This window comes from Larus michahellis, chromosome 1 (assembly GCF_964199755.1).
Source record: "Larus michahellis chromosome 1, bLarMic1.1, whole genome shotgun sequence".
NCBI classification, from domain to species: Eukaryota; Metazoa; Chordata; class Aves; order Charadriiformes; family Laridae; genus Larus; species Larus michahellis.
The window spans coordinates 16,259,776-16,285,341 of NC_133896.1; the positions used below are offsets into that span (position 1 = coordinate 16,259,776).

Consider the following 25,566-nt stretch of genomic DNA (forward strand, 5'->3'; position numbering starts at 1 on the left):
CTGTATATCACATATGGCTTTCACAAAGGTCACAGGGACAATAATTTTCTTTTAGGATGTAAACTGTAAGTCAAACCATGCCTTATTGTAGTGCAATGTCTTCCAAAAGCTAAATATATATCTGCTGCCCCTGAAAGCATTTTATACAAACACAAACCAATAAGAAATGAATTGCTTCACAAAAAAAATGTTTCCCAAAAGAACGCAAGTTATTATCATAGAATTTTGTTATTAAACATCTTCATCTAGAGAAGTCATATGAAAAAATTGGAAGTACTAATGAGTTCTGTCCATACCATTTCTCAATTCAAATCAGGAAACAGACCGCCAAGAACCACAGTAAAAAGTTTTGGGGGTTTCTTTGTTTTCTAAGTCAAACACTAGTGTGAGTCAAATGACTGCAACCTAAAAATACCTCTAAAAGTAACTAAGAAGGACTCACCAAGTTCATTGAGACTCTGGGCAGCTTTTGTTATCTCTCTGCTTCCTCCTTGCAGTTGTCCTTGAAGTCTCTTACTGAGATACAAGATGCGTATTATCCTCCGCAGCAAGTCACAGGCAGCCTGCAGAGAATCGTAGCATTAGGGGATATTATCAGTACATTATGATCACATAACATTAGGCCTCAAATATGGAAATATTTTAAACAAAAAAGGAAATATGAATGTGAATAAAACCAAGGAACTTTAGAACACTGAAATCCCTTTTTTTTCTGGATTTTTAACATGATTTTATGCAAGACAGACCAATACTTTCTAAAGCTAGTAATTACATTTACAGGGCTACTGAGATCATGCTGTTATTACTAGTTACAAAAAAAAAAAAAGGAAACTCGGAATCCTATGACAGAGACATGTTCTACTTCTAACTAGAAGTGAGCTTTATTTTACACTGTGCATCTTTCCTCAATACTCCTCCCCTTTGTAAGCTTCAGTAAAATTAAGAAATTGGCCTTGCCAATCAAATATTGATCTAAAATAAGCAAAATGGCAGCACTTACTTCAGAGGACAAGAAAACATAAAAGCTAAATTGTTATAACAGGTAGTAACTCTTACGCTAGGAATATAGGTAAAATCTCATTTTCAGCAAAACTTTCATAAGGCCAGTCACCTTCATTCAGCCAACTGTTCACATTCTTTCATAGGTTTATTAAAACACACTGCACTCTTGGCTAAAAAGTAAGTAGATGGATGCATATGTAAATTTCCAGGAAACATATTTGTGTATAATTTCATTAGCACCAATTTAGAAAAAAAGGCATTGCTGACACCTGAATCAAACATAACTGTTCCCTAACTTCCCACTCAACTAAGATCTCAAAATAGGTTTTCTCCTTCTATACAGTAAATAATAGAGACAGAGAAACAGGAAGAGTTACATCAAGCGTAGAGTTCCTCGAGGGTTGGATTGGGTCAGTGGGGCCAGGAGGTACACGCTACCGGCGAAAGAACATTGTGTGCTGTGGGTCACATCTAAACTAGAATTCAGAAGTGTGATTCAGGAGAAGGTAAAAAAGTAGAAAAATTAGAAAAAGCCCCACTGAGGCAAATTACCAAAAGCACAATTACTCTCGCTGCTTTTGGCTCTGTATCACATAGTCTGAAGTGCAAATTTCCTAAGCATTCTAAGAGAACTTAACCACATGATTTCTATTACCATTAGTGAGAACCAAGTGGGGATTATCCTACTTTGAGAGATTAACGTATTAGTTTTTATTAATTCATTTCTTTAATTAGAAAAATCTTGATCCACATATCACTTTCATATCTGTGAACTAAATTTTTGCAAGATGAATCAAAAATAGCTTTTTATATAGCACATTGTATTACTACTTTGCTTTCAAATTTAATTACTCTCTAATCCAATCGCGTACCTCTGGCTTATGTTTTTCCCTAGGAATTCAACTTCAGTTATCTTCTGACCATCTTTTACTTTACATGCCAAAAGATTATTTCATTTTCATTTGATTGTTGCTCATTATCTCCTATCCCAAGAAACAATCTTTTAAAAGGGCTATCAAAATGAGTAAGAGATGGGAAAAGTTAAATTCAGATACAAGAGCAAAAACAAGTTTTAACTTCTGGCCCTGTGAATTAGAGAAAAATCCAAAGACACCGAAGACGCAGTCTTAACTTCATAGTGACTGCTACTGCATTGTGCCCTTGACAAAAATTCTGTTTCACCCAAGTATTTCCATTTACATGAGTTGTTCAACCTAATAACAACTCCCAGTCAGTGTAAAAGAAGGCAATAAAGGAAGACTGTGTAACAGAAATAAAACATTTTATCTAATAGCGAAGCTGTTCATAGATGCTAAATCCTCTAACCTGACCACCTGCATAACAGAAGTCTGAATTAATTCAGGAAACTTTCCCTTCCTGAGTTGATATAGTATCCTTTTCTAAAGGAGATGCTTTCATCCAAGAAGAAATGAATTCCACTGTTCAAGCAAGAATTCATTTGGAAAAGGCCAGTAGCCTGAGTTAGTCCCAGTGGTTTTAGTAAAATTAAAAATAAAACTCAGCTTTTCTGGAGATTACATGTCAGGTTATCTCCTGAATTTTAAAGTAACATATCAACACTAACAGACAGTATTGCTACAATTGAAGCAATCAAAAAGCCTCTTATTTTAATCTCAAGTTAATTTTAAGAAATTATTGAAAGAAGACTTAATTATAAAGAGAGGACCACTTGAAAATGTGACAGTGTGTAGCTCATATATGCAATTGCATATATCTGCTAGATTGTAATGTAATTGAATGTATATATAACAGAAGCCTGAAGAAAGACACTCCACTATCTTCAGACTACTTTTACTATTTAGTTGGCAGCACCTGGATGAAATCTGCTACTGGTGGAACATTTTAAAGACAGAGTAACTTCAAAATACACAATTTTTTTTAAAGGTTTTAAAAATTTGGCTCTTACAAGGATTTTTAAACACCAAGATATCTCAAATTAAGAGAACATGTAGAAACACTTGGTTAAACAGAGCCACACAGAAAATAACCCTCTGAAGGACAAACACTGTCTGCATGTTTCAGCTGTTAACTATTCCCATTTAGCTTGTGATCTACTATGGAACGACTCAGAAGAGGACAGTATGATTTAAAATAGGAAGTAAGCTTTGTACATCTGCTGGTCCCTTGGGATGCCACAAAGTTCTAAGAGCAAAGCAAGACACAACATAGACAAGCACACAGCAGAGATTTAGAATTCAAGACTAGATTTGAAGTTTGACAATGAATTTGCAGTGAGAATGTTTATAAAAAAGCCAGAGTATATTAAAAACAATTAAGGACAGCAAAATCCAGCTTTACGCAAGCGAAATATTCCTTCAGTTTGTGAGCACTCCCACAGCAATCAATGGAGAAGCACTAAAATAATACCATCACGAGTACAAGAGGCCCTTAAACACCACACGGTTCAGAAAAACATACTTGCCAACTCTACTGACTTTGACAGAGCACAACCTCTTTTATGAGTCACCTACCTTTTTGTACTTATTCTACCAACTCTACATCAACTGATAAAATTAGCAAGTTTGAAAGTGTCCCGTGCCACAAGTCTTGCATTTGGGAGCAATTTCATGTCACAAGCCCTGCCGCCGCCAGGAAGCGAATTGTTTGCTGTGCTGTTGCCCTTCCTTCCTGAACAAAAAAGGCAGACAAGTAAAGAGACACCACAGCAGTGCACCTCAGGGAGGCAGGAGGGCTGATATTTCAAAGGCCTGTTGACTCAACTCTCCGTAAGTCCAGCTTCATTTCATAATTAAAGTGTCCTGCCAGCAGCATAGTGCAACATAAAGCACTCGCTATGTATCTGCCAATACAAGAAGGGACAGCAGCTCTCGTGAGGAAGATGGACTCTCACTGGCAGAGAAGACGGAATCATTGTTCCTCTTTCTACACTGAGGTAAGTAAGCAGGTTTAGATATTAGGAAGGGTAGTCTAGCAGGCTCCCCTTACCCTGCATCCTTTTTTTCTGACTTACAGCCATGAAAAGCCAGATACTACAAATTCCCTGGCACAGGCTGACTAATGCTGACCCTGGATGCATGCTGCTTTCACACCACAGGAAAATCCATGAAACCCTACTACAGCAAAGGGGAAGGAAAGAGCACCCAAGAAACATTTCCAAAGTTCAGGGACACATTCTTCTCAGATGCCCTTCTGCAGTTTGACTTTGTGTAAGGTCAGGGCAGAAACAATCTTTACCTTTAGCCCCAAATTCCCACAGCCCTTTCCACAGCTGCAACATACATCAGAGAACAAAAAAATTGGCATCTAACCTGCCACATGGAAGGCACAGAATTTTTGCCCAGTGGCAAAAACTAACTGCTAGAGTTGAAAATAACAGGAGAAGAAGCTGGACAAACTGGCTGAACAGAGTGTTAAGAGCTTCCTGCTGGACTTCACTGCTACTGAAAGTAATGCAGAAAATAAGTTCAGCCGAGAGACTACTGCAGCTGCCTCACCAGCCCCCAGACTAGAAACTGCATGACAGTGTGCAGCTTCATCAACAGCAGTTACCCGCAGATGGCAGTCTACTTGAGTGTATAGCCACAGCTCAAATTTCAACCACTATAAGGTAAGTTCCTAGTTCTGCAAAGCTAAGGTAAACTTGTGAAGACAAATAGTTCAAACAGTAACTCATGGAACACTTGTAGATTTGGAGTTGTGTTGATTTTCAAACCATGAACTGAACAGAATGCAGCCACATGACTAAAGATCTATGGAATAGTTTTCAACTGTTATAAAATTAACAATGGAAGTGTTTGACATCATCATTACAATAAGCTCTCTCCCACTGCTATCCTCTAACAGAGATCTACATTCTCCTGTAGACCCCACTAGTATTCAAAAGACAGGGACAACTATGTGCCTGGGCTTATAAAACTCCAGAACCAAAACTGGCTCCATAAATTGCATCTTGACTATTTTGAAAGAATTAATTCCCAAACTCTTCACTAAGCTGCAGTCAAGCATGCCTTAACTTAGAGGAGAAAAGCATTTTCTACACAATGGCACCATAACATTAAATACCAAAATTACGCAAACTGTAATGAGAATTTAATTAAACTGTACTCAGATAACCTTTTCCTCTTCCCTCCATCTCCACAAAAACTCACTTAGCTAGTGCAAAGGTCAGTTTCTTACTTTGCAATACAATGCGCTTCTCAGTAGCTCATGAAAAGACACACAAATACTGAATTTCATTGAGAAATACTGAAATTTTCATTCAGAAATACCGAAAATGATTTTTTTTAAAATACATTTAATACAACTTAAATACATTTTTAATACAACTTACTTGAAGTTTTGCTAGCTGAGCTGTGCGAGACACTATTTTGTTGTAGGGGTCAACAATTTTGACTCTAATTCTAAAAATAAGAAGAGAAATTTATTTATAGCAGTATTAATAAGTAGCATGATAGAACAATTAAGAATTTACATTTTCCACTCACATAATGAATGGCATACCTGTCAACAGTACTTTGTAGAGCACCAATTCTAGTCTGCATCATTTGGAGGACACCTGCAAAATAAAGGAGATTTTTTACATGAAACAATTGTCAATTGCAGAAAAAACTATTCTTCATCATAGCAACTTCAAATCATAGTACTATAGTACTCTTCAAAACATAGTAATTCAAACATAGTAACACAACAAAACATAGTAAACCCCAGTTTCCTCCTTTACAACAAAGCAGTTAAACAGACTGAAATGAATAAAACACAGCAGGTTTTGAAATAAATTGAGCAGGTAATAAGCCACTTACTGAATGTTATGGAAAATTTATTGGTAGACAACACAAACCTACATAAGAAATATCACTCTGAAATTCATTATATGTTAAGTTTCAAATAATATTTAGAGCATGTTGCTTTCTAAGAGAATGATGATCAGGACTACTGATCAAAGGCATATAACCTGGTACAAACACCTGAACACAATATACAAAAATGGCAGAACCTATTTTATTTATTTAGCATAGTGACTAGATGGTTCAGAGAAACCAACAAAGAGGACTGAGAAGATAATAAATTCTATTTCAAGGTTTTCTTCCTGTGCATAAGCATCTTCAGCAAAAAGGAATCAATGTCATTGTGAGGTCATCTAATTTAGATTACAAACAGAGCAACTACCCTAATCATGTCTGTTCCACATTAGTTTGGCAAAGCAGCACAAAGAAAGCCTACAAGCATGCTTGTTCTTTTCTTGTTAAATTGCAAACAAAGTAGTCAAGGGTAGCAGTCATTTTTGTAATATGGAATCAGCCTGCTGAGAATTTAATTAAGTTAAGCAAACCCAGACCTATGAAATTATTTTTGTTCCAGTTATTGTTAGCATTCTCAAACATACTACATTTTTTTAAAGACCTGTTTACAAGCATGTCATTTTTAAATTGGATAAAACTGCAATATGATACGGTAAGATGGACGATAAACATAACTACTGTTAATAGTTTTATTCCGCTTGTCCTGTACTGGGACTATATCTTACGTATTTTGCATAACTATGCCAACTCCCATCTCCTCCACACATCAGAATTATTAACTTGGCTTAGTGACAGGCTTGGGAGTTCTCTTGACCTTTACACATGGAACGGTAAGCATGCAAGTCTCACACATCAGAGGATGAAGATATGAGATACAGTGAAAAGTTGGCAAAATAGGCTGAATTTTCTACCCTACATTGCAATAAGGGGGGGAGGGCCAGTAGCATGACACTGCTGAGTGTATGGCTGTGACATTGCTGTAAAGCATACAGCAGTTCTCTTGCCAGAAGGCAGAATCAGGATGGGTGAAAAGGCAATCTAGCCCCTCCATCTGCTGCGTAAGATATGGGAAGATACTATTTAGCTTATCTTGAGCTAACAGGAAGCTCGAGATATCTATTGAGCAACCTATAGACAGAAAAGAGTAAGTATACCACACCAGTGTACCATTAAAAAGTGCACAGACCTAAAAAAGGAAGGACTCCACAAGCTGGGTATACCAATTTGAAACATTTAATGAAATTCACTTTCACATATCCAAATGATTGTGCATGCTGTGTATCAGTTCCGTAATCTTCACTTGCTAACTTTCTTGACAAACATACCAAGAGCTATGCATTTCTAACTTCATAATTAAAATTTCTATCAACATCCATCTTTTCTTTTTCTTATGAGTCTTGACTCAGTGTTTCTCTACAGTGACCATATATCACATGTAGCACAAGCAGGACAGAGATAAGAAAGTTTTGCAAAACTTAAAACATCATCTTTGTGTGCACAGATTTTCCATTTTCCTGGCAACTGCAGACTGAAGTTTCTACTGATGTCTCAGGTATCAAATACTTTTCAGGATTAGAACCTTCCCTCACACACAGAAAAGGCCTCTTAGGGAGCATAACCCTAAGTAAATGGAGACTTTTCAACAAACTTGAGGTGAATTAGATTTTATTTTGTGTTATTAGCTGTAAAACACACATTATTTACCACGCCTGCCATATAGAAATGTTTTATAATTGAATAGTTGTTTTGAAGCACTTCATTCTTTCCTCAGGGCAATTTTAGGAAAGAATGCCTTCAGAAACAACCAAGATTTCTTCAGAAAACGCAATTCCACTGAGCACAAAATTGCTGAAGATCGTGACTGGGAAGTATTTTATCAATCACAAGGTTGACTGCAAATTCCTATCTACTCTTATTTGGAGGATGAACACAGGTTCCAGTCTTCCTATGCTTAATTTTCCAACTGTTTTAAAAGCTATTCAGGAGCTTCCATTGCAAGATTAAATAGACATTTCTTTACTTTTATAGCTATATGCAAATGCTAACATTTGAATACTATATCCAACAAGTTCCAAACACTGAGAAGATACTATAACTGTCAGTAACCAGAAACTCTCTGGTTATGCCAAAACCTAGAAGCAGAAGGAGGAACAAAGATAAATTACTTAGCAAGTTGCAAAATGGAAGGGGGAAAGGGGATATGTTTGGATCCCATGGTATATGCAAATTCGCATATGACAGAGGTAAATCTCTGTCTACACAAAAAAGAAAACCCCATATGAAATTCCCAGCAAGTGACAAAGAGCAGAACAGCAGATCTAACAAACTCCTGGCACAAGAAGAATATACTGCGAGCATTTTTCTATACAGATTCAATGGTTCCTAACTAAGGCCTTTGAAAGTCAGCAGTATATGTTAAAATCCAGATCCCAAACAGTGGAATAACACAAAGGTATTTATTTAACTTAGTATTCCCTTACTAGCAAAAATACATCTCAATGCAGTTAAGATTATGTGTTAAAGCCTCTTTGGTTAAGATTTGCAAACTACACAACGCGTGCATATGCAACATGCGCAAACTTGATACTTACGGCAACAGGTATCAGCTAATATTGCAACAAAATTAGGCTTATTTAGAAAAATATATTAAAAGGTCAAAAAAGACTTGATTGCTAAAGTTGCTCAGAACTGATTATCAAAATATGTTTTCCTGTGAAGTCATGAGTCCAGAGAAGTATCAGCCAAATCTTCTCCCTGGAGCTCCATCTACTGACATCAAAAAAAATGCCGCCACATGTTACTCCTCAGAAGTAAGATCTGTAGCCTTAACATTAGGGGACAAAGTTGTCAGTGAATGACATTCCCTGCACAGATATTAAAAGTGCTTCCTCCATTGTAAGAGTAGCAAGCACAACATAATGGTATTTACCTTCCAGGGATTCAATTCCAGTTGCTTGGGCCAACAGGTCTTCATGTCTTGCAACAACCTTAAGAAAGACAGAATAGAGAAATCAACACAGAAAAATGGAGGGTGTGCCTGAAAGGAATATATTAATATATCACCATTGTTCTTACATTAGACATTAAAGTCTCATCATCACTACATTAGGCAGACATAGGAAAAAGCAGACACATCTTAAAGATGAAAGGGTTTTCAGAACATGTTTTAATTCATAAAAGTGGCAAGCTCAGAACAAGAGGGTCAGTAACTGCAGCATAATTGACATCTTAATTAAAACCAGCAGAGCAATCACATTTCAACACGCTTTCATATATAATAATTGTAAAAGTAAGCTTAGCAATCCCACAATAATGATATGTATTCACATTTGTAATATTTTCTTTTCTATTCATGACATTTAGAAACTAGTCCCCGAAGAATTTACCAACTGGGGCAGAGGGAGGAAGCAGGTTTTGAAACTACACACAAACTTAGCACGTTCTCATTGCATGGTTCCACTGCGGATTTGTGGTGTCTGCGTAGATTTTACCACAAAGCCTTCTACTTTCCGAACTCAAAAGCCTTTCTGAAGGTGTGGAGGTGTGTTAACATAGGTAAGCCTTAGAGCCAAGGCTACTCTCCAGCACAGGATGAAAGGGTACAAGTTAAATCGTTCGCTATCTTCTCACAATTGTCATCCCAAAATACAGGCCAGCATTTCTGATAGCTGACATATCTTTTGGAAAAAGTCAAGGAACATCCTTACACGGAAGAGTGGAACCTCCATGTATACAGAGATGGGCTGCAGAAACTGAAATCAAAGCAGTATATGGCTTCTTGGTAGGGTTATTAAGAGTGGGCTTGGCTGAGTTAAGTATCAGATTCACTACTAGTTTTGCTGCAAGTTATACCTTTAGTTACTGCTTGCAGAATGCACCTGGCAATTTCAGAAGCAGCAACATCATAAGATTATTAAGCTTTTGACTAGTTTATATCAACCACCTCAGAATAACAGGTATGCTTTAAACTTACTTGTAAATGAAGCTCTTTATCCAACTGACTAATACCTTGGGCAAGTTTTGCCAGTTGCTCAGCTATCACAGCCTGATGGATAGACTGGGAAGTGTAAGCTTTCACATCAAAGTCTTCTCTGAAGAAGTCAGCGTAACATTCTGAAAAAGATTTAGATTTTATCTTCGTACTTCAAAACAGTTAAATAGTATTTATGGACCTAAAGCGTACAATTCTCTGACCTTCAATTTCTCCATATGTTCTCTAGATCACATAATACAAATGAGACACTGATTTGAGAAGAGACCACAATCAAGAGAAATGAGTTTGGAGTTGATGACTGTGGGACTGGGAGGTTGTAAATGGTGCAGAAGTCCACACAGCCTTTTCTTGAGTAGAATACATTAAAAAGTATTGATACCTTCTTCTTTAAACTGTACAGCGTAACAAGGGTGAGGCTGTTGAGATTGTACCCACAATCAAACACACACCAGTCACCTTCAAATCGCTGAGGACCGAAGTGGCATGAGACACAACTTCATGAAATCATACCTGACTCTTAAAACGTTATTGGTTTATAAACTACTAAATTATTGCAATGATCCTGCAATGACAACTTTGGATCACACAAGACCCGAGTTTCCAGAGAGCGCATACTGATACTACCAAGCACCTTCGTCTCTCTTTTCAGTGCACTTTGTTTTTAATGTCTCAGGAGCAAGAGGCCACAGGTGAACAGGCCACCTGGCAAGACGGGGCCATGAAGACCCCTCTGCCCGCAGGGCGAGGGTCTCCCGACCGCTCCCGCCGCCGCCCGCCTCCCCCACTCCGCCGCCGAAACTTTCTGCGACTTGACAGCACCGCCGGGAGGGTTCGCCGCCCTTCTCGCCCCGTCCCCGAGCACCGCCGCCTCTCCCCCGCGTCCTGCCCACCCAGCCCTCACGAAGGACCCCCCGTCTCCTCAGGGCCGCCCGCCGACGGGACCCCCGACGCCGTCCCGCTGACGGGACGCACAGCCAGGCGCCGTCCCCTCCCCCAGCTCATCCCCCGTCCCGCCCGCGCCCCCCATCGCCGCCAACGGCCGCAACTCACCGTCCGCCAGCAGCTCGGCGAGGGCCGGGGCCGGGGCCGGGGCCGCGCCACCGCCCGCCCCCGCCTCCTCCATGCTGGCAGGTGCCGGCAGCGCGCGCGTCACTCCCGGGCGGCGGCGCGCGGTGATGATGGCGAAGGCACGCGACGGAACGGTGACGGCGGCGGGGCGCTCGCGCACGTGGTGAGCGCGGGGCCAGGCCGGGCGGGAGGCGGCGACAGGCGGGAGCAGACTCCGGCCAGGGTGGTCGGGCCGCAGCGCGGGGAGAGGCGGGGGGAGCTGAGCCTGTGGCGGCGGGACGAGGCTGGAGCAGGGGCGGCTCTCGCCGGTCATGAGAAAAAACGTCTTCCGTGAGGCCTGTGGGGCAGAGCAGGGCCCTGAGCCCCGGGTCCGGCCTCCGAGCCGGCCCTGCGCCGGGACCTGCCTTCCAGCCTGAGGGGTCCCATAAAGAATTCCGTAAGGAATGTAAAGACAGCGGTATGACAGCGGGGCTGTTACACGTTGCACCGGGGCGCCCGGCGCAGCCCCGGTGTTCGCAAATGGTGGTGGCAAAAGGATTGTTCCTGACACTGTGCGAGGGAGGGGAGGTTGGGGGGGGGGGGGTCGGTCTCTTCTCCCAGGTAACAGGCAATAGAACAAGAGGAAACGGCCTCAAGTTGGGCTAGGGGAGGTTTAGACTGGATATTAGGAAAAATTTCTTCACCAGAAGGGTTATCAAGCACTGGAACAGGCTGCCCAAGGAAGTCGTGGAATCACCATCCCTGGAGGTTTTTAAAAGACGAGCAGACGTGGTGCTGAGCGACGTGGTTTAGTGGTGGTTTTGTCAGTGTTAGGTTGATGGTTGGACTTGGTGATCTGAAAGGTCCCTTCCAACCCAGACATTTCTATGATTCTATGACTTCTGGCAGGATGCTTTACCAAAAAGCAAGTCCAGTTTAAGCTCTAATGCTTTGCCACAGGGCCTGTGAGAAATAACTGAATGACTTATATTTCAAACACTGCTTGTTTTTTCCAGATGCTAAAAGGATTGTTAATTATACATGATTGGTGACATCGTAGAAACTAAACAATGCCAACTAAAAGATCCCATGGATTTGTTTCATTCTGGGCAAGTTGTAAAAATATGTGCCCCTATGGTCCGCTATTCAAAGTAAGTAACTGTCATGTCAATGATGTTCTCAGTGCATTTTTTCTGAGGAAGTTTATCCTTACTGTAAAAACAGGGATGATTACCTTTTTCTCCTCTAATTATTTAAGATGGAGATAGACATGGGACGTGTTTTATCTCACAATTAAACTTGGACATCCCCACAGTACTGCAAGTCAAAACAGCATTTCAGAATAGCTAATTAGAAAAATGTCTTTACTATTTATCTCTTAATTTTCATGTGTCTGCAGGTTGGCTTTCAGGACCTTGGTTAGGAAATACAGTTGCGATTTGTGCTACACACCAATGATAGTGGCAGCGGATTTTGTGAGATCTGAAAAAGCTAGAGACAGCGAATTCACAACAAACAAAGGTATTTATTTTTTAAGAAACCATTGCCTTGTTGAAATGTTTTATGTGGTGGTAAACCCAATTGGCCAGGTGAATGAAGTCTGTAACACAACTTGACATCTGTTAACAATTTTGGTATACTGTATCTGATTGATTGCAAAACCATAGAAATATTCAAGATGATCACATCCAGTGATAGTGTGTCAAAGAAGTAGTGGAAAACCTTGTCCCTACCTGAAATCAGGGCCTCCAGACTGATTAAATGTGTGGTGGGTTGACCACACATAGCTGGCCACCAGCTATGCACTCACACTGCTGCTCACTCATTCCTCCTCCATGCCCCCAGCTGCACAGGGAGAGAATAGGAAGAGCAAAAGCAATAACAACTCGTGGGTCAAGATAAAGACAACATAATAAGTGAAGGAAAGAAAGAGAAAAAAGCACATGATGCAAAGGCAATCACTTCCCACCTCACACCAACAGACCAATGTCTAGCCAGTTGCTGAGCAACAGCCACCGTGGACACAATTGCCACGTCCCGACTCACTTTCTTCTTCTCCTACCACTCCAGTTTTATTGCTAAGCTTGATGTTATATGGTATGGAATATTCCTTGGGCCAGTTTGTGTCAGCTGTCCCAGCTGTGTCCACTCCTAATTTCTTGCCCCACCCCACTCTATTTCTGGGGGCAGGAGGAGGCAGAGTGAGAAAAATAGGAAGTTTTGACGCTGCGTGAGTACTGTGCAGCAGTAGCCAAAACACTGGTGCATTATCAACAAATGCACAAAATCCAAAACAGAGCACCACACAGGCTGCTATAAATAAACTTAAAATAAATTTTAAAATTAAATCCATCTTAGGTAGACCCAGTACAAGATGGTAGTAAGATTCTTTCCCCAGCAATTGCTGTTTCTTGTGTGTTTCAGAAACGAACAATTAACTCCTTGCCAGGAAATGTTTTCTGGTCTCTAACAAAAATAAGAGTTGCTAAAGGCAAAGAAATGAATAGGCCAAACGTTGACACAATGGAATCAAAGACTGATAAAAGAAGCAGGCTTTAAAATTAGCTGGAGTGGAAAGTGGAAGGGGCTGTTGGTGGACTCCATGAGACATTGAGAGGGTAATAAAAAGGAGCAAGAAGGCAAGAAGAGACCAGGAAGCATGGCTGGGGTTGATGAGGAGAAGCAAGACTTCAGGCATGATACAGAAACATAATCAGAACATATGCAAAAAGGAGTATAAGGAGTTGTACAGAGTCCTGGCTGTAAAGCAAAAGAGAAAAGTGGTATGAAATACGTGGTAGGAGGTGACAATAATGATACAGATCTGCTGGCGTGAAATGAGTAACAAGGAACATACAAGCACAGGCTGCATCTGGAGGAATGAAGAGAGCACTGATAACGTGCTAGTAAGATTGGTGTGTAGGATCTACGAAGTGTGATGATTTAATCTATTCAGATCACTGAATTGGTGGTTTCATAAGTGTATATATAAAAACAGGGGAAGTATATCTCATTATTTTAGCACTGGTTACTATGGTGCATTACTCAAATAGAGCAGTTACAGAGAAAAGTCACTGTGTGAGCCGACACAGGCAGGATGCAGGAACAACCAAAAACCACGGATGAAAAGCAAACAAATGTAATCTTGATACCTCCAAAGAAGCACCTGGAGGTGTGCGGGAGATGCAAGCAGAGGACACAGGCACTGTGGAATGAGAGAGAGTCCTTACTAGCGAGAGAGTGAGAGCTCAGACTTGCCGTTCTTGCCTGTATTTCAAGGGTTCAAGCAGGCATAGTTTTTCACTGTGCTTTGATCTTCTTCAACAGCAGGGCAGGAATCTCCAGCATGTTTGATAAGGTGCCCCTGAGTCCATCACAGGCCTGCGTTATCTAAGTGTGGATGTTTTACTTGTGAAGCACATAAGACTAAACAACAATTAGTGTGATACCTGTGTTTTCCAGTACTCCATGTGTGAGTCACTTGGGCGTGTTTACAGTTCTCCTCACCCATCTTCCGTTACTTTCCCACAGTCACATTGGGAAGTACAGGTAGACTCTTATTAGCGGAGTTCAACTTTAAAAAAGCATAAATAATTCTTTGTGTGTAAAAATAAATGAGTAAGAACATAACTGACAATATATATGGCTCAAAGCTCCACAAAGCTATTAGTTTGCCCCCTTTGAATTTAGTTATAGTTCTGATCTACACAACGTCCTTGGCACTGAAGTCCCACAGGTCAGACACGTATTGTATTCTGGGGGCTGCAGGGACAGGGAAAGAGGAAATTCTCCTTTATGCTGTAGCTTTGCTGCCTGATTAGAAGGGTTACAAAATGAAGTGCTATAGTGTTGTAAACAATATCTTTTCCCTATTCACCTCTTTCATGCTGGCCTTAATTTTACAGGCCTGTAAAACATTCTGCCTCAGGCAGCTTTGCCAAGATTATAAAATTTACGTTATTAACATTTATGCTTTTAACAAGTAGCTCCACAACAGGTTGTGAAATTTTACGGCAGTTTTATATTTAACTTCCTGGCTGTTTGGGGATTTTGTCTTCTAATTAGTGGAGTAGGTTTGGAGCCTACAATTGCAATTTCTGTTTTCCATTTTCTTCAGCATTAATATTTCTTGGTTGTGTATTTCTCAAATAGAGGTAGATGTTCTTTGTGGCTGCTAAAAAACTTAATATGGGTAGATTCAGTATTTTTACTACTTAATGGTCAACAAAAAAAACTAAGAGTGTGGGATTATTCCAAAATATTAGCTGTAGCAATGTAAATCCCTTCAGCTAAGGAGCTGTCTTAAATGGACGCCGTTTTGAAAATATGCAAGGGATTTTTTTTGCTTGCTGGATTTTTAGGTAACTTATAGCAGTGTCTCAGCTTGCCCTTCCTGACTTAAGCTCCGCTACTTTAAGAACTACTTATTTTCCCCTAAAATAGAAAAATCTTCAGAAGCACTTGTGGTCTATTCAGTACCAGAAGTGCACTTGCTTTGTGCATTTCTTGGACCATGTCTTTCTATCAGTGCTCAGATATCCCCTTTCCTCTTTACTGCAGCAATTGTTTATATGGTAAGTGATTGCTAAGACTGTTTGAGATATGTTTAGATGCCTTTAGCGTAATGCAGTAGCTGTAAAAGAGGAGAGCATGTTCCAAATGACCATCTGGCTCTCTGCAGGGGCTTAGTAAATCACAAGTAGTTCAGCGGACCCAAGTTGAGGAGCACTGACACTTTGGTTTCCCACTTGAGGCAAAGCTGCTAAAGCTGCCTCTGGGCATGTGTTCTCATTCCAGTTCTGCATATTGCATTGTGGATAAAACCCAGCCACATTGGCACAGAAGAGGAAAAAGATGGGCTGGGATAAGGAAGGGCAAAGCTTCCTGAAAGGTTCGTTCTGTAAGCAAGTTTCCTCCTTGGCCAGACAGACAGCTGTGTCAGCACAGCAAAGGCACAGCATGCAGACAAGAAGTGGCAGGCTTGGAGGGGAAGCATGAAGGCTGCTGAAAAAGATAATACTTCATTTCATACATCATCTTTGTGAAAGATAAGCATCTGACCAATTTCAGTCAGAAAAAAATATATGTTGAGCCAGCAATCGTGTAGGGGACATACATTTGCCTGAATTACCGCCTTTCTTGGTAGACATACTCATTTAGTAACCACTGGTCAGCTACCTTTATTTGTGATCTAGGGCTCACAGAATCGCAAAACAGTTGGAGTTTGGAAGGACCTCTGTAGGTCATGTTATCCAGCTCCCCTGCTCAGGCAGGGTCACCTAGAGCCAGTTGCCCAGAACCATGCCAGACAGCTTTTCAATATATGAAAAACATTCAAAACTTAGAATTTCTTTTTTTGGGGTTGTTTGTTTGTTGTTGTTTTTTTAATCTCTAAATATCTTTTCATTGGGGTAGGTGATCATCCGTTGATTGTTCAGTTTGCTGCTAAAGAAGCACAGATTTTGTGCGATGCTGCCCATATCGTCTGTCCTTTTGCAGATGGAATAGACCTAAACTGTGGCTGTCCTCAGAGGTAAAGTTTTGAAAAAGCTGAGTTAATATGATGAAATAATTTGAGAATAAAGAATGTTGGTCTTCATTTTCATAGTAATTTGTGTCTTAACTTAAAAATAGACTTTGAGAGAGAAACATCTTTTTAACCTGTCAGAAATGTCTGTGTGGCAAGACACTGTTCTGAATGTTCTGAGATGCCTGTCACAGTGGTGAGACTGGGAAAACCAGGTGTATTTGCCAACTTGCCTTTTTTCATTTTTGAGATACTGAGTGTCGGTTCACAAGTGAAGTGTCCATCCCTTCTCAACAGCTGTTAAATATGCATTACCAAAAAGAGCTTGCTGCAAATAATTTGGAGAGTGTTTTGAGAAATGATGTGGCAATTCCCAAAATAATGAGGCAAGTCCCTCATGTCTTAGACTTCTGCAAGTGAACAATAGTCTCTGAAATACAATTATACAGATTGTATTATTCAGGAAGTGCTGAAAATAATTTCTTCCATCTTTTATTAGGTTTATAAGTACAGTGAATTAGCGATCTACTTCTCACTTAAATTGGTAAAGATTTTGTCTTGACAGTGAAACAGAGTAGTAATGCACAAATGAAGATTCTTGCCAACTGGTTCAATTGAGAACCATTTATTACATGCTTGTCAGGCAGTCTTTTTCTAAGTGAAGACCTCAAAAATAAATGTAGGAAAGCAAAATATAATTTTACAGTGCAAATACTTAATTTGTCTATTCTAATTAGGTTGTCTTGACTTAAAATTGTAGTATTTGAGAAAACTCGTTTCTGGAGAGACCTGAGACTTCGGAAAGGATGTGTATTTTTTTTCCTAAGCTAACTACAGTTTAAATATGCCAAACTATAAGTTCCTTTTAGGCCAAAAATATATGCTTCATTTGAATCCTTTGTTTCTTGTGCCTGCTGGTTTCAAAATAACCAAACTTCATGCACTTAATCTGCCTTTATAAGAAAAATTGTTCAAGAAAAAAAACTGCTGTGGTTAAGTGGAAGCAAAGGTTATTTCCTGCCAATCAAAACAAAGTGTTTTGCAGTTGAGGAAAAACAGAATATTACTGAAATCCTATCCTCACTTGCACTTCAAAAATCTTCAAAAGCCATTTTCTGTTTAGAAGAAATCCATGATCCCATGGAAGGGGAAATATCAAACTGTTTGTTTTATGTATGATCAAAACCATCGTTGATTAGATGTTAATTTATCTTCCTTGTGAGTCCATTTTGTGGACAGAAAATTGAAGACATTAGTAACTTGTTCTAACAGCACAACGGAGACTGAACTAGGACCTAAAAGCTTGTGTCAAACTGCAAAAGAGTCATTGATCTACAGCCAGTACTATCTCTGTTTATTCAACCACACATTCTGAAGGTCCTAAGGAAGGAAACTGATGTATTTGACTGAAATTGATCTGCAGTTTTTCAAATGTAGAATACAAATGTTCTTTTTCTTTTAAAGATGGGCAATGGCAGAAGGTTATGGTGCTTGCTTAATAAATAAACCAGAGCTCGTTCGAGATATGGTGAGACATGTACGGAATCAGATCGACAACCCTAGATTTTCAGTATCTATTAAAATAAGGTAGGTCTAACTTAAGTGCTATTTGTGGTGCATGGAAGAATCCTTTTAATTTTTTTAAAGAAACATGTTAGCGTAATAGTTACACTATACTTTAATATATGTAATTCTGCTAATGTAATATTACACATTATAATTTCCTTACATGTGAAGACTGCTGAGATTTTTTGACCCCCGATGGTGAAAGAATATCTGGTGCAAGTAATCCCAAATTTAGATAGTAGAACCAGCACAGCCTTTGACTACTTACCCAGATAACATACTGAATACTGGAGTTTTCTTGCAATCCAAATGACTTGAAAGTACAAGTTAAGAGGTCTAGGGTTCCATAAAAGAAAAGCAATTCATAGTCTGTGTCATCACAAGGTTTACTTTCTGAACTGTTGGAGGCCAGAGACACAGTTGCTGTGAAGGGTTAACAAAACTGGGAACAGGTCCCCACAGCCGCTGTAAGGAACATATCCCGCTTCCCTTCATCACTTCCTGAACTTCTGTAAACTGTTGCTTTGCACCACTTCATCCGCTATTTATCCGTACATCCCATGTGGCTTTTGCATATTTGTCAGTTAAGTTTCAACTCATTTTGCAATCCTCTGGGAAATGAGAACTAGTGTAAATCTGTTTGTTTGTTTTTAAAAAATATGCAAAGTAATGATAATTATCGTAGAATCTTTGGGGCACTCTTGGTCAATCTCTCTAAAATTTACCATGTATATTTCAGAGATGTGATACTATCGAGAAATGCTAAATTAAATAGTGGTTTCGATACATTAAACTCATAGGTCTTTATTAAAAAAAGAAAACTCTCTATCTTCCAACAGTAATATTTTCGTTATTTATACTGCTATACAAATCTTTGGTAACTCCTCTTTAGGGAGAGGGGCTTTTTATACAGTCCAGGTAACTTACTGGCTAAGGTTTTCATTCCTTGGATTTTTAGGATCCATGAGGACTTAAAAAGAACAGTTGACCTGTGTCAAAAAGCTGAAGCAACTGGAGTTTCGTGGATTACAGTACACGGGAGAAGTGTAGAAGAAAGACATCAGCCTGTACATTATGATGCAATTAAAATAATTAAACAAAGCATGTCTATACCTATTGTGGCTAATGGAGACATTAAAACTTTAAAAGATGCTGAAAACGTTCATCACTTGACAGGAGCAGATGGTAAGATTAAACATCTATTTTCTAAGTAAATTTACAAATCAGATTTCAAAGCATTTATTTTGGCTGTAAGTAGGACATGATTTGAGTGCCTTTTACTCTTTGAGGAGACAAATGAAAGAGGACTTTTAGATGCCGTATAAACTCATAAACAGAATCACTTGTAATAATCAGAGCACTAGAGCTCTGTTATTCAAAGCCACAAATAGCAACTTCCGAGGCAAATTACAAAAGCTCTTTGCTTAATTATGCTATCTCATCACTCAGTAGTGGAGTTCAGGAGAACCTTCAGACATTCATTCCATCTCTTTTATGGAGCTGATCATCTTTTAAAGAACTGTAAACTTCCACTTGGAAATCTCTACTTCTGCATGTGGGAGTAGATTTCTTACAGTAAAAATATGGCAGAAAAAGGAAAAGTAAAGATGGTTAGTTTCAAGGACATAGTGAGGCATTGCACTCTCAGATCTGTATGTATTTACCTTGTCTTACACTTCAGTGGTAAAATTTTGGGGTAAAGGATTGCCCTGCAGTTATTTAGTCACAATAGATTCCTGCAGCCGCCTATGGTTTCAAGACAATATAGAAATTAAGTATATGTTTTGAAGAGGTGATCTGTACCTAGACACTTTGGATCTTACAGCTAGAGAATAACAGAACAGAGAACAGTAGCTAGGTTTCTTTTGACACTATTGGTATTTAATAGCAACAGCAAAAACTGTTTGAACCAAACTGCCATGCTGCTACAGTACCTTCCCCCCAGATACAAAGCAGGAAGGAAATACATAACAGAAAAGAATGTTCTCATAGCCCAGCTGACCTTCTTGAGTAACAAAAATATAAAGCATCTTTTTTTTTTCCTGTCATGCACAATAGCGAAAGAAATTTTTCATTTTTAATCATTCTGTTCATTAAGAAGAGATTAAGTGTGATAGATTATATGTTGACAGTGCAGTAAAACAGAATCCCTTACTTGCAGAAAAATTACAATAGAACTTGTATGGGTTTATCTGACAATTTGGGATTAGAGTCGCAAATACGCTGCAGATCAAGAACCCTGATATTTATATAATTGAGACATTGAGCTCTTACTGGAAGGATTCTACATCAATGAATCAGTTGAGTTGCACTAAAAATAACTAAATTTATTATATTACTACCCTTGTGTCTGTCCATCGTAATTTTATGTTAAAAAGGCAGGCTTGTATGTGTGTAGCAAATTAAAAAACAAAATGCTATTGAATTGCAGTTTCAAAAGTAGGGAAGAAAGGCTTCTGTGTCCTGTGTTTCATTTCAAAATTTCTGGAAGGACACATCATCAAGTGGAATATGTTGACAGGTGTTGTAGGTAGCCTGAGGTTTGGATTGTTAAATGGATTTCTCTGGTATAGCTATAACACTCATCCCTGTTGTTTTCCCATTTCTTGTCTGTACATTTTGGGTGGTTGTCCTAAGGGGTACTGTACAAAATCTATAGGAAGATTTAATGTAAAATTTAAACTGTAATGTAACTTCCTGCTTTAATTTCCAATTTGAAGGTATAATGGTGGCTAGAGGACTCTTAGCAAATCCAGCTATGTTTGCAGGATACGAAGAGACACCTTTGAAGTGCATCCAGGACTGGGTTGACATTGCTCTTGAGCATGGAACTCCTTTTACTTGTTTTCACCACCACTTAATGTACATGATGGAACGCATAACTTCAAAACAAGAAAAAAAAGTTTTTAATGTTTTATCAAGTACCTCAGCAGTACTAGATTATCTGAATAATCATTATGGTGTGTGATAACCAAAAGTATTTTAGTCCTACGTAAACCTCTACTTTGCAATTGCCGATACATTGTTCAAGTTTTAACTGGGTTCTAGGTTTAACTACCCATTAGTCACATTCATATATTGCATAACATTATGATCAGGGTGATACTTTATATTTTTAGGAATTTTATGTCAGCATTTTTCACTCCAGAAAATATTCCAGATTCCACAAATGTGGAATTCTGTTTACAATGCACTGCTACACAGAGGATTGATTATTGTAAGACTCCAGTAATTAATTTTTTTCACCAGACAATTGCTTACAGCAATATGATTGCAAAACTAAGGCCTGCCTTATGTGAAACCTCCTAAAATCAGGACTACTCATAAATAATACCAAGAATTTCAGACCAAAAGAATACAAAGGGAGCAATTACAGAAGCTTTTGCTTTAACTGACATAAGCTGTACTTTTAAATATGAGCAGATTTTTCGAACTTAAAGATTGTGAGGCCTTGAAGCCCAGCATAATACCCTCTTTTAAATTAGATGTTTCTTTTGCAAGCTAAAACTTTCTAAGCTTACTTACAACTCAGAAAAATTCCACACTTCATATCGTGAAAGAAACCTGGAATAGTCAAACAATGACAGAAAGAAGGAAAGAGTAAAATGAAGAGATAGTTTAAACTAAGTACAAGCAGCTGAATCTAAAATGCAAGACTTGAAAGTTCAATCTAACTGAATTCAGTTTTGTTTATCTACTGTATAATAATTATATAAAAGATTAAATCCCTGTCATCTACCAAAACAGAACTTTATAGGTCAAAGAAAAGCTCACAGATTCTCTCCATGGGGCTCTTGCAGTGCTTTCTGCCTGCTGGCATGTTGCTTATCAAAGCATGACAGCCACTTGGCTTTGAATCTTTGTATAGGAGGGAAATAGTGAAAATTAGAACAAGATAATAACATTACTCACCAGCTGCATTTGTTCTGCAAGGAAAATTTCACAAATCTGTGCAGTACAATTATTTGTAATCAAATAATTTGTTTTCTTTATATGTTTACACAGAAATTCTTACCAGAAATTGCTTAGTTTTTGACTCTGCTACTTCTGTGAATATACAAGTGAATAGTTATACATTTTCTAAATAAATTACTTGGTTTTGTATACAATTGTAATCTTTTTATTACACTATAGACTGTGACAGCTTGGGGGATGGGAGGTTACTTTTGATGCTTCTCCCCAAATGTTTTAATCATTTAGATATCTAAATTCTCACAGTTCTTTTAATGCAGTGGCATAAAAATCTTGATCATTTTTCATAGTGAGTATGTTCCGATTTAGGCATACAAACGAAAGTTTGAAAGACATGTCCATCAAGGCTAGTTCATTATTGAAGAATGTGAAGTTACCTAACTCTTCAGATAGTCACCTTCCTGATGTGTTAACAAGTGGAAAACTACAGAATTTTTGGTGCAACAGGTTCTCCATTCCTTCAGACAGCTATTTTTTCACTCTTCCAGATTGTAATGTTTTCTTGACATCGGATGAGTGCAATTATGTACAGCATTCCAGGTAAAACCCTAGCAATGTCTTCTGCAGTTAATGCTTCTCTTTCTAATGCCTCACTTTTCCTCAACTAATATTCATCCTGTAATTTATGAGCTCCCAGTTTTACAGGAGAAGTTCCTATTTTCCAACTGCATGACATTGTATTTTGTACTGCTGAATTTCCGGTCTCAAGTTCATCCAACTATAGTGCAATACTCAGTTCTCCTCAGTTCTGAAAATGCCTCCAGCCTTCTGCATCAAAATTGAAAAGTAAAACTACAACTGCATTGTAGAAGAAAAGCATTCTTGAAAGAATTAACCAAGACCTCTGTTAGCATTTTCTTAAGATTTTTATGATTTGGCAAGCAACTATTATTTGTTGTGAACCATCCCATTAGCCACAAGGAGCAGAGAATAAAAAGTTACTTATTATAATCAAGTAACACAAATGCAAGGCTTGCTGCTTCTTCCCCTCCCCAATAGTGGGGAAATTGAATTTTAGAGGACTTGAAATACCTTGACCTATTTAGGAACTGAATACTTCATTATTTTGAAGGCAGCAGTTGTTGTGCCTGTGTGAGATCAATCACAGAGATTTCTGCCTGAAGTATAAGACCTAGGTTGCTGTTAATATTGCAAGTAATTAAGGAGTGCTTGGTGTGGCCAATTATGCATCATGAAAGTTTATCATTCTTTTTTGAGGGTGAAATGAATTGTATGCCTTCTTGCCTTGTGAATTCTGTATGCATCTGAACACACTTCACTGCGTTGACATAGAATAAACTGCAGAATTGGAGTCTTAAAGCCATACTCTGAACAGCCAGACTGTTCAAATATACATAAATTGCTAAAAGTGAGAGGTAGTTATTTAACTTACAGTGTTTTAGATTATGGTCATGTTTCTCATTATAAGCCATTTGAATATGGGAAGACTCTCATCTCCAGTTTAAAGCCACCAGATACATTCCTTTCCTGTGTGTGTTACTTGTAACATCCCCAGGTACTCTGTCTTTCTATTTTCAAATTTTCAAATTTTTAAAAGTTGTTCTGCAAGTAATATAAGATACAAAGCTTTGTTTCCTATTTTATGTTCTTTGCCTCCTGTAACAGCGACACATTCTCAACTGTACTTTTTTGCATGCAGCCTGTACAATCCCATTTTCTCTGTTCTCTACTGCTAAGTTGTTTCTTAGGTCTCTTCTCTGTCTTGGGTTGATGGTTGGGCAAATGCAGTGTGTGATGATGAGACAGACGTCATACAAGCCACATTAGAATGGAACAAGTTTGAACTTTCACTTTGCGTTTCAGTGAATTAGTCAGATTTCTGTCCTCTGACCACCTTTAATACAAAGGCATTTCATATTTCTACTTCTGAATGCTTTGTCACCTTACTGGTGGGAGAGGAAGGTATTTCTTTTAACTGTAATGTTTTAAGGTTTGTGAGGTTTTTTCCTAAAGGAGACAGCCATTATACATATTGTTTGGTATCATATTTATCACACTGTGGTTCACTTTTCGATAGGCAGCCTTACATCAACAAGCCAGACTTCTACAACTTCAGTTAGAATACCGTCCAGGAGCGGCAGAGTGCAGCCAGCAGCAGAAGGGAGGTCTCACAAGATGTTTGCAGGAGGCTTCACTCTGTCCCTCAGATCACGTTCCAGGTTGGTGGGGAACACGCAGCAGCTGCAGTGGAAGTGCACAGCAGTCGCTGCAGAGTGAGTCTGACATCTTACAAAGCCCCCGAAGTGAAAAAGCAGACTCTGGCAGCGGGGATGTGCAAATACCGTCCTATCAGTATGAGGCCAGGCTACTGGGAGCACAGCCTGCAGTGCTGTAAGAGGTGAGTAAGCAACTCGGAAATGGAAACTGCTCTGGAATGAAAGGAAAGAAAGTCTTTAATAACATTTCAACATCTTCAATAAGGTATCATGGCTGTAGGCCAATAGCTAAAATGTATTAACCAGGACATACTAAGAGGTTATGTTTTGTCTATGCTTCTGATTAAGTATGTTTGTGAAAACATGTTAGAAATACTTCTTAAAACCCAGGCCCTTTCCACTGTGTAGACTGGATTGAAATGGCTGGTTGTATCACTCTCCAATATTTGTTATGCATAAACAATTATTTGGGATGTAACCTTTCATCCAGACATGGCTTGGCAGCAGTGAGGAAAATGTTGACACACTGGCTCCATCCCCAGGCCACAGACCTGGGAAATTTTAACTGTAAACAATTTCAGATTGTGAGCAGCTGCAAACAACTCCGCTCAAAACCGCTTATGCAAGAACTTCCTACCCTATTTCAGTTCCAGTGGATTAGAGTCACAAAGAACTACTATTCGCAGCATTTGATCTGCCTCATTTGGATGGAAATTATTTGGGACTGAATTTCCAAAAGCAGGTAGCTGTGTCAAGAGGGCTGGTGATGCCCAGCCAGACAAGGTAACCTCTTCCACCAGCAGCACCTCACAGCCTGTGAGGGCTGCAGCAAGTCAATAAGCTGCGGAGGGGGCCCTGGCTTGAGCTAACTGATGAAAAGGGTGTGGAGAACTCACGGATATGACATGTGAAATTGCTGGATGTGACATCTAACAGCGTGAGAAGCTGGCAAAAGCTGCAGATAGAGCTGCAAGGGATGGCTGGATTTCACCACCTGTTAAGGGAGAATTATGTGAAAAACAACTAAACTACAGAGATACTGGAGAGTAGTTTTGAAGGTCCGTTTGAAACTAGAAACTTAGAGGGCCAAAAGTGGCCGATAACTGTATCAGTACCTCAGCAACACCACGTAAGGCCAAGACTGACCAAGTAATGGCATCACAAATACTGGATGTGGGTATGGATACAGAAAACTAGGAACAACAGGGAAAAGTGATTAGGGGAGGATTTTACAAGGGCAGAGAAGGGGAGTTACATGGGTGGCAAAAGAGATGGTAAAAAAAATGGGAAGATGGGTACCAAGGTGTGGAAATAACGTGCTGGGAGCCTCGCTGTGCTGGTAAAAAGGACAACAGGATAGAACAGGATTTTCTGTAGGAATGTTGTGTTATTCATGAGGTCCAAACAGACCTGTTTGACGGTGTTTGAGACTGTTTGGTTATTTGTGGTGTCTTTGTGAATACTGGGCCTGTTTTCCTTGAGAAAACTGATTTACAGGAT

At 39.2% G+C, this 25,566-nt stretch overlaps 2 protein-coding genes across 8 annotated transcripts in view; one reads left to right on the top strand and one right to left on the bottom strand.

Moving 5' to 3' along the window:
* COG5 (component of oligomeric golgi complex 5) overlaps positions 1-10,938 on the bottom strand; it is a 192,520-nt gene extending 181,582 nt beyond the window's left edge. Inside the window, exons 1-6 of the mRNA XM_074579552.1 lie at positions 10,828-10,938; positions 9,757-9,896; positions 8,713-8,770; positions 5,485-5,539; positions 5,315-5,384; positions 443-563 (exon numbers count right to left, since the gene is read on the bottom strand). Of these exons, the coding sequence (XP_074435653.1) occupies positions 443-563; positions 5,315-5,384; positions 5,485-5,539; positions 8,713-8,770; positions 9,757-9,896; positions 10,828-10,900 (517 nt within the window). The 5' untranslated portion in view covers positions 10,901-10,938. The remainder of the gene's footprint in view (positions 1-442; positions 564-5,314; positions 5,385-5,484; positions 5,540-8,712; positions 8,771-9,756; positions 9,897-10,827) is intronic.
* On the top strand, positions 10,916-25,489 carry DUS4L (dihydrouridine synthase 4 like). Of its 7 annotated transcripts, XM_074580866.1 has the most exons (8): positions 10,916-11,008; positions 11,841-11,975; positions 12,224-12,345; positions 16,240-16,357; positions 17,816-17,938; positions 18,876-19,102; positions 22,378-22,429; positions 23,928-24,541. In XM_074580866.1, the coding sequence occupies exons 2-8, from the start codon at positions 11,866-11,868 to the stop codon at positions 23,968-23,970; spliced, it is 795 nt and encodes a 264-aa protein (XP_074436967.1). In that variant the 5' UTR covers positions 10,916-11,008; positions 11,841-11,865; the 3' UTR covers positions 23,971-24,541. The 7 variants fall into 7 exon arrangements, with proteins under 7 accessions (XP_074436967.1, XP_074436790.1, XP_074436422.1 ...); XM_074580689.1 differs by lacking the exon at positions 22,378-22,429 and having other exon boundaries at positions 23,928-25,489; XM_074580321.1 differs by lacking the exons at positions 22,378-22,429; positions 23,928-24,541 and adding an exon at positions 20,638-22,024.
* The last annotated feature ends 77 nt before the right edge of the window (positions 25,490-25,566 follow it).

Coding starts and splice junctions, on each gene's coding strand:
- DUS4L (XM_074580321.1), top strand. CDS start 11,866: ATGATTGGTGACATCGTAGAAACTAAACAATGCCAACTAAAAGATCCC. Junction 11,976..12,223: donor CCTATGGTCCGCTATTCAAA/GTAAGTAACTGT, acceptor ATGTGTCTGCAG/GTTGGCTTTCAGGACCTTGG. Junction 19,103..20,637: donor TCACTTGACAGGAGCAGATG/GTAAGATTAAAC, acceptor TCCAATTTGAAG/GTATAATGGTGGCTAGAGGA.